Consider the following 16,174-nt stretch of genomic DNA (forward strand, 5'->3'; position numbering starts at 1 on the left):
TTTTTGCAACACCATTTACATTTGGAGCGTACCCATTTAAATTTTAAATCTACAGACTTATATTAGATTTTGGACTAATGTAAATTTCTCCGATAAGAAGAACAATTCATCCTCTTGGTATTAGTGTGGAAGAAATGTCAGTTAGGTGATCACTAATAAAGACATCAGTATATCCCATATTTGAAATAACGCAATCAAGAAACATGGAGAGTCAAGAGCTGTTATGCTTGATATTTCTAAAGCCTTTCACCTTGTGTGTCATGAGGGTTAGCTGGCCAAACTTCGATGCTATGGCTTGTCGTGTATGGCTCACAGTTTCCTGAAAGGGCGTTCCCTGCAAGTGACCGCCGATGTATATCTGTCGAATACTCTTACCATCAAGGCTGGTGTTCCCCAGTAATCCATATTGTATCCAACCGTCTTTTTATTGTATATCAACGACTTATTATTGAAAAAAACGAAAAATCCAATATATTGCTCTGCTGACAACAGCACACTTGTCTCGTCATTCCATTTGTATTCCAGCACATCCGCTGGTTGCATATCTTAATGAGGATCTAGAAGTGATTTCGAATTGGGGTGACCAACCAGGTTCGATTCAATGCCTCAAAAATCCAGACAGGATAGACACTTCTGCTTTCTGCTGCGATAAGTTCGTTGGAGGTTGTAATGGACAGCAATGTCTTGGCACAACCATCGCTGGATGTGCAAGAGTTGCTTCTCAAAAGCTTGGAACACTGTTCCGAACCAGAAAACTGTACACATCCCAGCAACTTTTGATGCCCCATTAAGCTCAGATCAGACCTTTTTTGGAGTATTGTTCTCATGAATGGAGCTCCCCCTTAGCATACCCTGAAACTGCTGAATTCCATCCAGAAAATAGCCATCCGCCTGATTGGAGGCGTGAACATCACTTGCAACCTTGATAGTCTGGAACATCGAAGAAAGGTTGGGAATTCGTCTCTCTTCTATAGAAACTTTCACGGGAAGTATACGTGACTTGGCACTTTTGATTCCACCAAGAGCGGTACATATCAGAAATTCGCGACGGATTGTGGCTGCATATCCTTTCGAGGTTCAACTCAGTACACCTCAAAATCTACTGTTTAAGAAGTCTTTCGTTTGGAGAACTGCGTTTATATGGAATAAACTTTCTGGGAACGTTTTTCCAAATGCATTTAATCTCCAGCGATTCAAATCCAATGTGAATCGCTACTCTCGTACAGGCACTGCCTTAATGATTTTCCTGTAAACATTTTCTTGAGTCAAACCAATAAACTCTGCCTCATTTTGGGCTTCTATTTCCACATTTCAGTGGGTTCTACTAGATCACCGAATCGAAATTTTCAATTGGCAATAATTCTGGCCTCATTTTAGGCTGCTTCATTCATTACCTTATTGAACAATGTTTTTTTTGCTCCTAGTTTGAATTGAATATTCGGAAGACTACCTCGGGCTGGAAAAAGCGGAAATCCTTTTTTCAATTGTAAGATAAATCCGAATATATTTCTTCCCCACCCTCTTCTCTCGGCCAATCCCCTCCTCCACCTCTACCATCCCCCTTTTCCCTTCGACTTCCTTTCTTTCCCATCCATACCCCTTCCTTCCCTCCCGTAATCCCCTTTCCCTCACCCTACCCATCTTACTACCCTAATTTTCTTTCAATTCCCTTTCCTTTCTATCCTTTTTTTCTCTTCTCTTCCCTTGCCTTCCCTTTTCATACTTTCTTTTCTCTTCTCATATATATGTGTACATTCATGTTGGATATTGTCAATTTCTGTTGTGAATTTTTCTCAAAAAAGAGGAAAAAGCAAAAGAAGGAAAGTAAATGTCAGGTGCTTCGATGAGCCGATGCCCTCCATGTTGTTGAAGGAGACCCCATAACCTCATAAAAACGAGTTCTAACAAACACGTTCTCCTTACACCCTATATTTGACAACTTGTCTACTGGGGAGAGTGTTTGTGGGTACAACGTGCCTGTAAATAGTTTCAACTTCAGCTCAACTCAAAAAGAATAGTAACGAGTGTTACCTAAACCAATCTTAACGGAGATTGACGAAAAATTGAGCGACAGCGGAAATGCACAAGAGTCATGCTTAGATTATTTTACAAGAGAAGAAACTTTGGATGGAATTGAAAAACCGACGTGTTCGAAATGCAAGGAAAGGAGAAAATGCATAAAGTCCCTATCAATCCACAAGTTTTCCTATATTTTAGTAATACATTTAAAAAGATTCTCTCCAACGGAAAGTAGAGGCAAATTGAATGATGTCATCGAATTTCCTCTAGAAGGATTGGATATGGACAATTTTGCAGGAGAAAATGTGGCTACTTGTTATAATCTATATGCACTTTTAAATCACAGTGGGACTACTAACAGAGGACATTATTACAGCATACTGCAGACACCCGTATACTGGCGCGTGGCACAAATACAACGATTCACACGTGTCACCAATTTCACCAAAGTCGCTTGTGAGTGGAGAAGCATACGTCCTCTTTTATGTAAAGGATGGAACAAAGTCGCACTTTTAAGATAACCGAGGGAAAGTTTCTTTGTGCAATTATTATTTATTTTTTGTTAATTTCTTACATAGTGAAATATAAATTAATAGTGTAACGTAAATTAGAGATTGGTCTACTAAAAAGATTTAATACAAATATCATCTACCCATTAGATCTACAGATGAGCTATAAAAAATATCATTTTATCGAATGAGGTCAATAACATTTATGGAACCTATTCTCATCTGAGTGTCGTTTGAGATATCTAATTTGAATTTTAAAATAGTTTAATTTCCACAGGTGTGGATCATATAGTTAGTACACCAGATCACTAACGGAAATTCAAAGTCTGGGCTCGCTGCCAAAATGATGTTGACCTGTATTTATTCAGATTTGCGGGTAGTTTTCAACACATCAAGATTTGTCTGATACGCGAAGGAAGGTCAATAATCTGAACAGTTCGTTTATCGAAGAAATTTAGATCCAAGGATTACTTTGATTTGTTTTCATACTCCAGGAAGTTCGAGTGTGAATCTGCTGATGATCGTGGTTTACATGACATATTTACTTGTAATGCACTGTTTGGAACCTTTGCTGTAATAATGAATATTACTGGAGTTTAATCCCAACACCAAACTGTTATTTTTAACATCTCGACACGTGTTTCAATCAAAGTGATCATCTTCGAGGGGAAGATTGAAGTGTTGTGTCAAAACTCCAGTAATATTCATGACATATTTAGTTGCAGTCGATGTAGGAGATTTGTCTTCTATCTTTCTCTGTAGCGGACCCCATTCAGAAGCCTCATTCATCATTGATAAGGGCAGAGGTTTTTTGCTTACTGATACAGCAGTATCGCTCCAAAGAGGATTGGAGACAATATGGATCCCTTGGGAACACCAGCGTGGATAGTAAAAGTATTCGAGATATATTCATCGACGGCCACTTGCAGGAAACGTTCTTTCAGGAAGCTGGAGAGTCATACACAAAAATGATCCGACAAGCCATAGCATCAAAGTTTGGCCAGCAAATCCTCATGCCACACAGGGTCAAAGGCCTTAGAAATATCAAACTCAACAGCTCTTGACTCATCATGTTTCTCGGTTCCGTTATTCCAAAAGGCATGTTGATGATCGCTCAAGATGTTGAAGCGTTTCAAATATTTGTTACTGATAGCAAAGCTACTGGTCTATAGTTATTTGGAAGATTTTTCTTGCTCTTTTTGGGAACAGGCTGAACGCAAGCAATTTTCCAACAAGAATTAAAAACCCCTTCCTTGTCAGAAAGGTTTGAAAGTTTGTAAAATACTGGTGCGAGTTCATTGGTGCACTTTTTGAGAACGATGACGGGCACTTCATGAGGACCAGACGCCTTGTTGATATTGAGCTGTTTCAGAATTCGCCTGACTAGACCTTGTCGAAAAGTAATTTCCGGCATTGTGGATTCTAGTGTGGGAATAGTGGGTGGTGCCTTTTCCAGAAAATCAACTGTGGAGTGGGACGCAAATTGTCCAGCCAGTAAATTTGCTCTCTTTATAGCTGTTATTGCAATCGAACCATCCGCTTGTGTTAGTGGTGGAATAGAGGTTTTTGTGAACTTTTGATTAACAGCTTCAGCTACCGACCAGAAGGATCTAGACCCGTTGGGATTGGCAAAAAGTTTATCCCTAATTCTCTCGTTGTGAATGTTTTTGTGAAATCTCAGTAGAGTTAGGGTGTAGCGAGTGTCATAATCATAATATCAAATCAAACCTGTGAATTTCTTTGAATACATATTCATGGCAAGTTTTGATATTTAGTCACAATTATATTCGAATATTTGATTTCATTGGTTCAATTTGATTAGGACAGTGACAGTAATTGACATTGGGAGAATGATGTATAACTGGACCCCAAGAGTTAATAATAATAGTAATGGATTTTATTGATGGTTCCCTACATTTACAACCAATCAAATTGCAGGATAAATATCTGCGTATGATAAATCACCACAGATATTGCTCTTTCAACCCAACGATTATGAACATACAGGATTGCTTACTTTTGCGATTTTGTTAGACACGTCACGTGGTCTCGTGACGTAACAGTGGTTACTCTGGATTGATTCGGTACTACACTTTAAAATTAAAATAAACAAAATTTCAGGTAAATCCCTTATTAAAATATTATTTTTATATAGGATTGAATACCTAATATAAATGGATCAGTCCTAAGTAAAAATTTTTCTTTTGTGGATGATAGGGCGAGCTATTTTGCTCTTCTTAAAAGTCAGAGTTTTCATCAGTTTTTTATTATTTTCGTGAAAACTGTAACTCCCACAAAAATTTTGTTATGAACTTTGTTTTAGATAATAATATTATCTAAATTTTTTTTTTACTTTTTATTCCATCTTTTATAATAAACGCTTGATAATCAAAAAGATATGTAAGTAATACATTTTTTATAGTTGTAACAACTTTTTTTATTTATCTGACAGAAAATACATGATACGGTTTTTACTTTTCATTAAGAAAATGAGAAATGTAGATAGAATAATTTAACTTAAACTTTGTTCCATAAATGATGAAATTGACAAATCCACAATCAAATATATTATAATACTACATTAGAGCAAGAAGGAATTACTTCATCCACTAAATATATTTGAGTTATTTTTTATGCATGAATGTAGAAAAATAAATTTGAAGGACTAATGTATTACTTTATTTAATTTTCGATTTTTTTTTCTAGTATGAAAATTGTTTAAATTTTTTTCAAGTGACCTATTTTCGTCAGCCTTTGAGTCATTATATTTCATTCTGACAATTGTTCTCAGCTTGCAAAGTTCAAAAATAATATTTAAAGGAAAATCTTCTCTCTTTTTGCAGATTTTTTTAATTTACGACGCAAAAGCAAACCTATAAAAAAACATTTATTTTATGCAGTAAATGAATAGAATAAGTTTTCACCTAACAATTATTTTCAAGGTCTCGTTCATAATCATTTTCTGAAAAAATTTTAGAACAAACAAATCCATATTTGAGAGTGAATTTATCCCCTTTTTTGCAACGACGAATCCATTCTCTTTGCAAAGTTGTAGAAATCATATCCTTAGCAATAGGAAAAGAGTGAAATGTTACATCAGTAACACCACTTTTCTTTAAAGTCAACTGATTGCTTTTGCAAGTTGACACTGCACAAATACGACCAGACATTTCAACTAAAAATTGCAATGTTATTTGATGGTTAGACAATTATTGCTATTACTTACAAAAATGTAAATATTTCCAATTTTTACCTTAATTTAATTTTAAAATGTTCAAAAAACAAAAAAAAGTTTCACTATGGCAAAAAACAAACCTCAAAACGTAAGAAAATAACAGAGTCTCATATGGCGTCTACTCGCTACACCAGTTTAAAAAATGTTCAAAGGCACAAAAAATACGACTTTCACAATAACAAACTCAATGTTTCAAAAACGTATTTGGTATAGTTAAGTAAAATTTTAATCAAAATATACAAAAACAATGTAATACTGTCTGAAAATAATCCTCAAAAAATGGTAAAATAACACACGGTCTTATGGCAGCTACTAAAAGTGTCACCAATGTTACGTCACATCTGCTCGGCAATTGTTCAACGTGGCGATATATGTAAGTAAGCAATCCTGTATGTCCATAATCGTTGCTTCCAACCAACCATGAGAACAAAAGAAAAAAAAAACAGTATGCTATCAAGAACAATGCAATAGTATATACAGCGAAATTGAAATACAAAATATATATATTTTTTTTGAGCTTGGAGAAAGGTTGATTGATTTCGACATAATTCGATTAGTTGGATCTATTTATTGTGAGAAGATATTTTTTTATCTTTCGTTTGAAGCTTCCTAATGGTAGATGTTTATATTCAATAGGTATCCGTTTTATATTGTGGTATTGTTAAATGTGTCCTGAATCTCTAGTCAAGATGGTGTACGCCAGTTCTAAAAGATATTTTTTCGAAAAGATAAGAGGGTTTTTTTGTTTTAAAAAGTTTTTGAAAAAATGTTGCAGAAAGAAATGTTCGTCTGGATTCCATATTCAAGCAACCCACATCTCCGAACAGATTGGGAATGTGTTCTCGTTTCCTCGTACCCTTCATGAGTCTAATGCATGCATTCTGGAGCTTTTGGATTCTGAAACTGTCACTCTTCAAAATTCTGCGTAGTTGACATGTGAAATTTGCATAACCCCGTTTCAGAATTTGCAGAATGTGTGCTTCAAAACGAAGACTGTTGACAAGATAGTTTTTTGTAACTTCTTTCAAGGAAAGTTCTGTTCCATCAATTACAATATTTATGAGGCCAGAACAACGATTTCTCGCCGCTGTTCTACCAAAGAGCATGACATTAGATGTAGATGCAATAACAGATAGGCAATATTCAGTTGAGAAGGATAATAACATATCGAGATCGCTATTAATTTGATATAGAGCGTCGTTAATTGAATTTTCGTTGAATTCCTTGTTCAGCTCAGTATCGTCGGCATAACAATGCATGGTTGCGAATTGGTGACCTATGAAATTGAGATGTGTATAAAACGAACAAGAGAGGGCCCACTATTGAACCTTGAAGAACACCGTTTTTAATTTGTATTAAATCAAATTTTTCGTTATTATACACAACTCTTTGAAAACGATTGCAAAGGTAACTTTTAAGTAGCGCTACAGCATGTATTGAAAACCCTAGGTAGCCCAACATAGCAAAGAGGAGTTCATGGTGTATGCGATCGAACGCCTTGGAATAGTCCAATAATATCAGAAGATTAGTTTGTTATAATCAATAGATCTGTGCACATCATATATAACTATCAGGAGGGCAGTCGTACAACTGTGGTCAGGTCTGAACCCTGATTGACACTCAGGTAATATATCGAAGTCATTCAGATAATCAGGCGTCTGCAAGTTCGATATTTTTTTTAAAACTTTCGAGAGCGCACGTAAGATGCGAATTGGCCGGAGATCGCCTAAAATTTCGGGGTTAGAATTTTTGGTCAACGGAAGAACGTTTGCTTGCTTCCAGATGGATGGATAGGAATTAGTCGATATGCAATGATTGAATAAGTGAGTGATATGTGGAAGGATTGTGGGCCAGCAGTACAGCAACATTATAATGCTTATCTCATCAGGTCCTATAGCATTCGACTTCATGTTCAGAATAAACTTATAGATTTCATCGTCATCAGTAACTTTGTAGGAGAAGTTGGGATTGTTTATATTATTACCAGAAAAAAATTCATAATTTCAACATCAGGGGAAGAGTTGGAGTTGGATATACCTCCAAAAAATTTGTTGATATCTTCGACTGTCAGTAAGTGATCTAGAATGGATTTGAGAATTTTTTATGGTAAATATTCAAATCTTTCCATATCTGTTTACTTCTTGTAAGCCAGACTTGTTCAATTGTTTGATTGAGGATGTTCTGTATTAAAGTAGCTCTGAAAAGGTTCCTGATAAAAAATGCAACATCCCCTTCCCTTCCTTCATGTATGATTCAAGATTAATTAGACGTTTTATCGCTCTTGGATAAAAACGTTTCATCATTGCAAAACTCTTTTTTGGTAGGGTAGTCTTCAATTTTTTTATCATTTTATTGGTTTGAAGGGAAAAATCTATGAAAGTTTTCTTTATTTGTTTTGGAAAATTACTTTTAATTTCAACCATGTAGGAAGGATAACTCATATTTTTGGATTCCTTTCCGAAAGTGGATTTTATTTTATCTGATGATATTCCATGAATGAACTGATTTCTGTTCAAATGAATCACTGCATTTCTCTCCACACCGTATATTACCCTCCTTTCACATATACACAAAAACACGGTCTACACATGTTTCAGATAGTTTTTAAATATCAGTCGAGTCGTTCTGCCACTCACGATGAATGTGCCAAATACATTTGCTTTTATTATTAGTATAAACCACTTCAGTTTGTTCATAATTCAATGATATATCGAGTAATCTCGATCTTCCAATTATTTCTTGGTTTTTATCATCAGTGTGTTACTCAGTGCTATCGCATTCACTTCAGATAAACTCTCTAAAAATATATATTATTCGATATAGAGAAACAATTGATTTTAACTTGTTTTTGACGGGTTGCTCCCACCTGACGAATGGGGGTCACATGTAGTTCGCTATTAAAGAAACAAAGACTTCTCAAGGTAAGAAATTGAATCCTTCTGGTATCACGGCTACTTATTTCAATGTGTGAATTATAGAAAATAATATGCTCCGGATATTATAACAACTAAGACATTTTTCAATTGAATAGGGAACTCCAAAATTATCTCAAAAATATATATCAGGTTCTAACTTATGAGGTTAAATATTCAGAATTTTTTTTAAATTGAAACACTGATGTAGCTGTGCACATTACTCAAGTTGTCCAAAATGTTTTGCAATTATAAAATTGATTGGATGAAATAAGCTGTGAGTTTTGCTACAAATAGATGTTGGTCAAACTAAGCAGACCATAATAACTCGTTTCAGGGAATACATTTCACACATTCTGTTTCGTAGACCAGGTAAGTCTAGGGTAGCTTACTGTGTCTTGGAAAACGAGCATAGAATGAATGAGAAATGCTTGAAATGGTTGAGACATAGACGTCTACATTAAAAAGTTCGGAAATCGAAACATTTTGACTGAGATCTATGACCAGTGACAAAGGTCTTATTCCAAACAACCCGTTGTTTGCTCTCTTACTTTATAATTACTAGGAACTGCGATACGACAACAAAATGATACAATAACTGATACAAGTAATCATGGAAGGTGATGGTTCGTACTGTAAGATCCAGTGTTAGTCATCTTCTGATTTTGCTAATTTGTTTAGCGAAACATTTGTTGAAAGACAGTAATCTTGCTCTGATGTGAGAAAAGTGTTTCCATCAGAATGAGCTTCTATCAGTTTTCTTTTTATGTCGTAAATCTTTTCAGAATATTTTCATATCATTTCAATTCTACTTTCCGTCTATGCTATTTTTGATTCGGTATTTTTGATGCTTCAAAAGTCTCATCATATGATTTTTGTTCTTCTGATTCGGGAGTCGTACATGGAAGAAATAGTCTACTCCCTTACACTCTGATAAATCTTTCCATGCGAGGAATGTTCCCTAAAAAAATAAAATATGCAATCTTCAAAAAAGGAAACTCAAATAGCTTTGAGAACTATAGAGAAGTTCTAGTATATCCAAGTCATACGAAATGAATATTAAAAATCAGTTTCTATCATTTTTTCTCAAAAATGGACTTCTTCCGACAAACCAGCACGGTTTCATGTAAAATAAAAGCACGGAAACAGCTTTGTATGATTTCATACAACACATAGTAACAGCCTTGGATAGCAAACTAAATTTGTGGTTTGTTTATCGATTTTTCTAGGGCATTTGACTGTGTTGATCACTAATCCAGAAAATACATCGCTATGGGGTTCGTAGGGTTGCCCAAGATCGGATGACGTCCTATCTAGAAAACAGGCCACAAACAGTGAGAACCCAAGGTGTTCCCAGTCAGTCCTTGGCCTGCAAGCAAGGGGTTCCACAGGGGTCTATACTCGGACCACTGCTGTTTCTTATTTATGGGAACAACTTGATACAATTCCTAAATATCCAGATGATACAAATTTCTGGTCACTGATCATAATACATTAGCACTTGTAGAAATGACAGAATCCATATATGAGAAAATAATAAAATGGGCTGATGAAAATCAGTTAGCACTAAATATCAGCAAAACAGCATTAGTAAAATTCTCGATGCAGAACACCACTGAAACTCTCAAAATATATGGAATCTTGAATTGGGGTATGAGCTCCTCAGCTGAACGAGTATTCATTTCACAAAAGCGCGCAGTCAAAATAATTGCGACACTCATGCAGAAACTCATTCAAAGAGCTGGAAATACTCACAGTTGCTGGTCTTTATATATATGAGATGTGTCTTTACGCTTATAAGAATAGAAAAAAATTTAGGGCAAACCAACAAAACCACCCATTATGCAACTAGAGCTAGAGGGTTGCTAATAGCTCCTCCCCACTGAACCTCTCTGTATCAGAAGAGTCACCTATACCTTGGACCCAAACTATATAACAAGCTAGATGCTTCTATTAAGGACTCAATTAATATCTGCATATTCAAAAGACAATTGAAAAAATATCTCATTGAGAGAAATTGCTACATCGTTGACGAGTTTTAATAGTTACTCTCGATAAATAATTGTATTGTTATTATTATTAAGATCTTTCATCACTTCGAATTCTGAAAACTGTTGGAAAATCAAATTTGCAACTGATCCATCTTATTTTTCAGAAAGATCGGGAAAGTATGATATCACATTCACAGATGTAGACTGTTGTAGAAGTTATGATTATAGTTATAGAGGTTCTGCTGATGATTGAGGTTGTTATTGCTGTTTGTTTTGTTGAATATTTACTGAATTGATTTTTTCTCAGAATCTATAGGTTATGCTTTATCTTCAAAAACATTTTTGCGGTGAATGATATCGTCTTTGAAAGTTTTGTTAGATGAAATTAGCTTATCTCGTAAAGTGTTTTATTGATACTTCTGTCATACTAAATAGATGATTTTAATGATAATTGTAATACGAGTATCTATCAATATGTGTCTGATGAATTCACTAATACAATTGAGGAAATAAAAATAAATAAGAGTTCATTTCCATGAATTAGTGAAATTCAGGTTGCTACTTATTCAAGGAATCCAAAATCTAAGTATATTTTGCGATATTGTAGGCAATATCAACTGAAGTCAAAAGAAACCCAGTCTTATTTTTAATATTTTTTAATATTTTATTAGTTATTAGTTCACATAAGAAATAATGGAAGTTTATAATCAAAATGTAAATTTTTGACTTGACAAGATTGATGTTCTTTACTTATTTTTGAAATAAAATTTTCTTTCCCAAATCATATTTCTATGTTTCATACTCTCAAAATATATCTTATCAGTAAGTTGAAACCTACAGCAGTACCTTCTATATTATAAGGTCATACTATAAGGTCAGTATCATACTGTGCTATAAGATCATACTATAGGGTCAGTTCTTCAGTATACCTCAGTTCAAAAAGTCCTTCATATTCAAACCACAAAGTATTTTTGAAGTAAATAAGTTCAAAACTAGTAGATAATAAAATATCAAAATTAAACGGGGCTTTCCAAGTTGAAGGCATTATAGTAAGAACGTTCCATTTTTTTCACTTAAAAGTAAATGTTTCCGAAATGATGTAACATTCTTCCACAAACTTCTACGCGGTAAAGATTGTTTTCCACAACTATCGTTCCGAGCATTGTTAACTTGAGTCATAGACAAACAAGGGACGATTAAACTTCCTTTCAAGAATATTTTTGTAATACTATTTGGGGATTTTTTGTCCTTTCAGGAATATTGAGTAAAGCAACTGATTCTGGTTCAATCTTTTATTTCTAGATATCATCTATTCTTCAAAAAGTTCTATCACAAATTATAATTTTATTATTAAGTAACAAAATTTTCTTCTATTCTTCTGGTGAAAATGTGAAAAAAATTATTAATCAATTATAAATACAGCCAACAAAACTTTTTGCCTAATCAACTGAACATATTTATATGGTATTTTTTATTTTATGTGAGTTTTTGAATTGACATAACTTTTTTAATGTATGAGCCCATTGAAATAAATCAAACACTTAATATCAAGTGAAGCTGACTACAATATAATAGTGAAAACCGCTACCGTTCATTACAAAAAAACGTCGTTTTGGATTATACAGGGTGTAACTGAATAAGTGTAAAACATTCAAGGAGGTGATTCCTCATCGAAAAAAAGATAGGATCTTTCATATAAGAAACTTCATTGTTAAGATACAGCCTCTTAAAGGGGGTACATTTTGTATAACAATTTTTTCACAAGCACTGAAAAAGTTACAATATTGATATTAACCTGACGTTTTGTACTACCAAAAAGACACTTAACGTTTTTTGCCCAAAATAAACCAATTCGCAGCAAAAAATTATTTTACGAACAACTGCAGAGATACATCGTCATAAATGCGAATTGGATTTATTGTTATTTTGTAGTTAGTACCTACATTAAACGATTGAAGGGTAATAAACAAAACTAATTTATTAATAACAAAACACACAACATGTAGAAATCATAGTAAATGTTCAATATGTCTACCTTCAGACATTACGCATGCGTCTAGACGTCGGCGCATTGAGCCACGTATTCGCTCAAATATTCCTGGAGTCTCTCTGATTACCCTGCACGCATCGATAATGCGGTTTCTTAAGTCCCCTACATCGCGAACAGGAGTACGATAAACCAAATGCTGTAAATGGCCCCAAATAGAAAAATCGAGAGGATTGAGATCCGGGAATCGAGCGGGCCAGTTCTGTGGTCCTCCTTGACCTATCCACTGATTTGCATATGTTTCAGTTAAATGCTGACGTGCTACGTGACTAAAATAGGCGGGAGCCCCATCCCTTCTGACGCTCAAAGGAACTTCCTCCAGCAGTACTGGCTGCACTTCTCTTGAAAATTGAACGTATGCCTCACCATTTAATCGAGGAGGTAGAAAATGAGACCCAATTAAATCATCCCCAATAACTCCGAGCCACACGTAAAGAGAAAACTGTTCTTGATGGTCAGTTTCGCCAATAGCGTGAGGGTTTTCATCAGCCCATATGTGGTAATTATGAAAATTAATAATCTTGTCTCGAAAAAATTACATTCGTCTGTGAATTCTATCGTCTTCAGAAAGTCACAATTTATTCTAATCATTTCCATCATCCAATTGCAAAATTCAAAACGGTTCGGAAAGTCTTGCGGTAACAATGCCTGTATTCGTTGCAGATGGTAAGGGTATGAGAGTTGTTGCTTTAAAATTCGAAATATCGTCATACGATCAACATTTAGCTGGAAAGCAATCTTTCTAGTACTGGTAGTAGGTTGTTCTTCAATCAAATTAAGTACTGCTTCCTCAAGCTGTGGTGTTCGTACTTCTCAATGGCGACCACAATCCTGCGTTCATTTGTCGAATGAACCATATTCTCGTAATCGTTGATGAAGTCGAGCAAATATTCTATGTGAAGGATGCTACCGTTGAGGATACATTTCAGCATATCTTCTAGAAGCTTCTAACCCATTCCCCTGCGACAGACCGTAAACGTAATGCATATCAACCATTTCCTCATTTGTGTATGCCATTTTAATAATAAGTGAATTATTAAAGTAACAAATTAAGAACAGAACAACAACACACAATTAGTATTAATTCAATTTCAGCGTCATACCAATTTAATTGTCACTATCGCTAATAGCGACCTACTAGATAGATTAGTTTTCGCATTTATGACGATGTATCTCTGTAGTTGTTCGAAAAATAATTTTTTGCTGCGAACAGGTTTATTTTGGGCAAAAAACCCAAGAGACATTTTTTGTTTAGAATGAAACAGGCTATCGGAAATAAATTTTTAAATGGTAAACAAATAATGAGACAAAAAGTTACATTGGAAATAAATTTAAGGGGTTGCGTTTTCCACCCCTTACAACCGTGGGGTAAACCAAATAAATTTTTGGCTAAGTGTCTTTTTGGTAGTACAAAACGTCAGGTTAATTTCAATATCGTAACTTTTTTAGTGCTTGTGAAAAAATTGTTATACAAATTTTATGTACCCCCTTTAAGAGGCTGTATCTTAACAAGGGATGCTCCAATGAAATTTCTTTATATGAAATATCCTATCTTTTTTTCGATGAGTAATCACCTTCATAAATGTTTTACACTAATTTAGTTACACCCTGTATTGTGTCAATACAAAATCTATTGAAAATCGAATTTCACTGATACGGCAAATAAAATAAAGTCATGAATAAAAGAAGTAGCTACTTATTTCGATTTTTTCGTTGAATTAACCAACCAGATACTTCTTCTACTGATTTGATCATAATGCCAATTGTTTCTACACCAAAACTTTGATATGCATATACTTTAGTTGCAAACATCTATTTTCAATCCACAAGTTCTGAAACGAACTGAAGGAATTATGGATATGTATCTCATCTCCTCAAAAAACATTAGAGCTGTCATGTCAGGTGATTAAGTGGGCTATTCTAAGGGATCACATCTTCTTGTCTACCGGTTTGGATAATTGACCAACCAAAATAAGTTTTCAACTGATGTTACGTTCCAGCAAGATGAGGTACCTCTTCATTACGACAGGCTGGGTGGAAAGTGGATAGATGATAAACCGCTAGATGGTCAAACCTGGTCCCTTAGAATGACCCGCTAGACTTTCCGATATGACGACTATAGATTTTTCGTTAGTGCTTTCATACCGTCATACCTTTCTACCAATAAAACTGAGAACAAGTAATATTCCAAATATTTTTCAATTTTGTATTCATATTTGAAAACAATGGAGAAGATAACCTAGATTTTCAAGAACTAAACAAGTTTATACGTATAAAGAACATATAAGTTGCACAACAGAGCAACGTCACATTATTTTAAAACTGCCCTACTCTCAATCAACTCTTTCTTTTATTTTATGAAACCAGTTAAATTTTTCATAAATCCACCCCGAGATATCGGTTGGTAATTGTATTTTCTACAAATTACCTAACCTAGATGAATCGAGTACCCAAAATTGTTGCATTCATGGATCCAATACCAAATATTGCTGGTTTAAGTTTATTAGTGGTAATAAAGTCCTACCAACGAATGCAAAGTCCCTAAAAAAATAGTGCAGAAACCAAAATTAGTACTGATGTAGGAAAGAGCAGTCTGGGCAGTTTACTAGGTAGAGGTAAGAGTAGAGTTTCGGGGGGGAGGGATGCCAAAGGTGCCTCTTTCGCACTTTTTACAAATAACTCGAAAACTACCGCATCTAGCGAAAAAATCTATATTTCGTCAATCTACAAAAAAGGTTTCAAATTTTTTTCTCTAGTAACGATTCTCATTTGAAAAAATTGAAAATTGTTAACTTAATTATGTACAAATGCTCTGAAGTCGATTTTATTCACGCCATCATTGTCTATGAAATATCAATCAATGGCATTTATCTGTGGTGACTTCACTTTCAACTTTCACCTAAATTCCAATGACAGAAACGCAAAGTACCTTCGCAATCTTCTCGCTTCATATGGATTGAATCAATGTATTTTTGACTACATGAGAATACAGGGAAGCAGTATGTCTACAGTCGATAATATTTTCTCGTCCACCTCTTGCCAAATTCCCTCTATTGTCATTCATCCTGATTTTTCTGACCATGCACTCCAAATTATTAAACCTTCAATTAAATCCTGCTCTATTGATGAGCCCTACTACACTCTCAATCGAGCGTTCAATGACTAAAACATGTATTATTTCAAAACCTTACTGCCATGTGAATCTAGGGACTTCGTATATCTCAACAACAGTGAGTTTGACACTGACAAATTCTACTCCGAAAAATCGATCAGTATTCTATTTGATTTTTCACGTGCATTTGATACCATCAACCATCAACTTCTCCTCGATAAACTTTATGATACTGGAATTCGCGGCCAAAGTCCAAAATGGATTAAGACTTATCTGACTGGAAGATCACAATCTGTTAGGCTCAATCTGTTAGGCTCAAATCTGGAATATATCATTCTGAAAATCGTAA

At 34.7% G+C, this 16,174-nt stretch overlaps 1 protein-coding gene across 4 annotated transcripts in view; it reads left to right on the plus strand.

Moving 5' to 3' along the window:
* Positions 1-16,174, plus strand: part of LOC111509749 (cGMP-dependent protein kinase for) — a 509,933-nt gene that overhangs the window by 84,533 nt on the left and 409,226 nt on the right. Inside the window, exon 1 of one of the 4 annotated variants that reach the window (XM_074175928.1) lies at positions 8,391-8,684. The exons of the other annotated variants lie outside the window; for them this stretch is intronic. Coding sequence (XP_074032029.1) covers positions 8,637-8,684 — 48 coding nt within the window. The 5' untranslated portion in view covers positions 8,391-8,636. Of the gene's footprint in view, positions 1-8,390; positions 8,685-16,174 lie in introns of those variants that run through there. 4 annotated transcript variants of the gene reach the window in all.

Source organism: Leptinotarsa decemlineata, unplaced genomic scaffold (assembly GCF_025532065.1).
Source record: "Leptinotarsa decemlineata unplaced genomic scaffold, Ldec_3_MD MMD2_tig00001393_RagTag_RagTag, whole genome shotgun sequence".
In the NCBI taxonomy this organism is placed as follows: domain Eukaryota; kingdom Metazoa; phylum Arthropoda; class Insecta; order Coleoptera; family Chrysomelidae; genus Leptinotarsa; species Leptinotarsa decemlineata.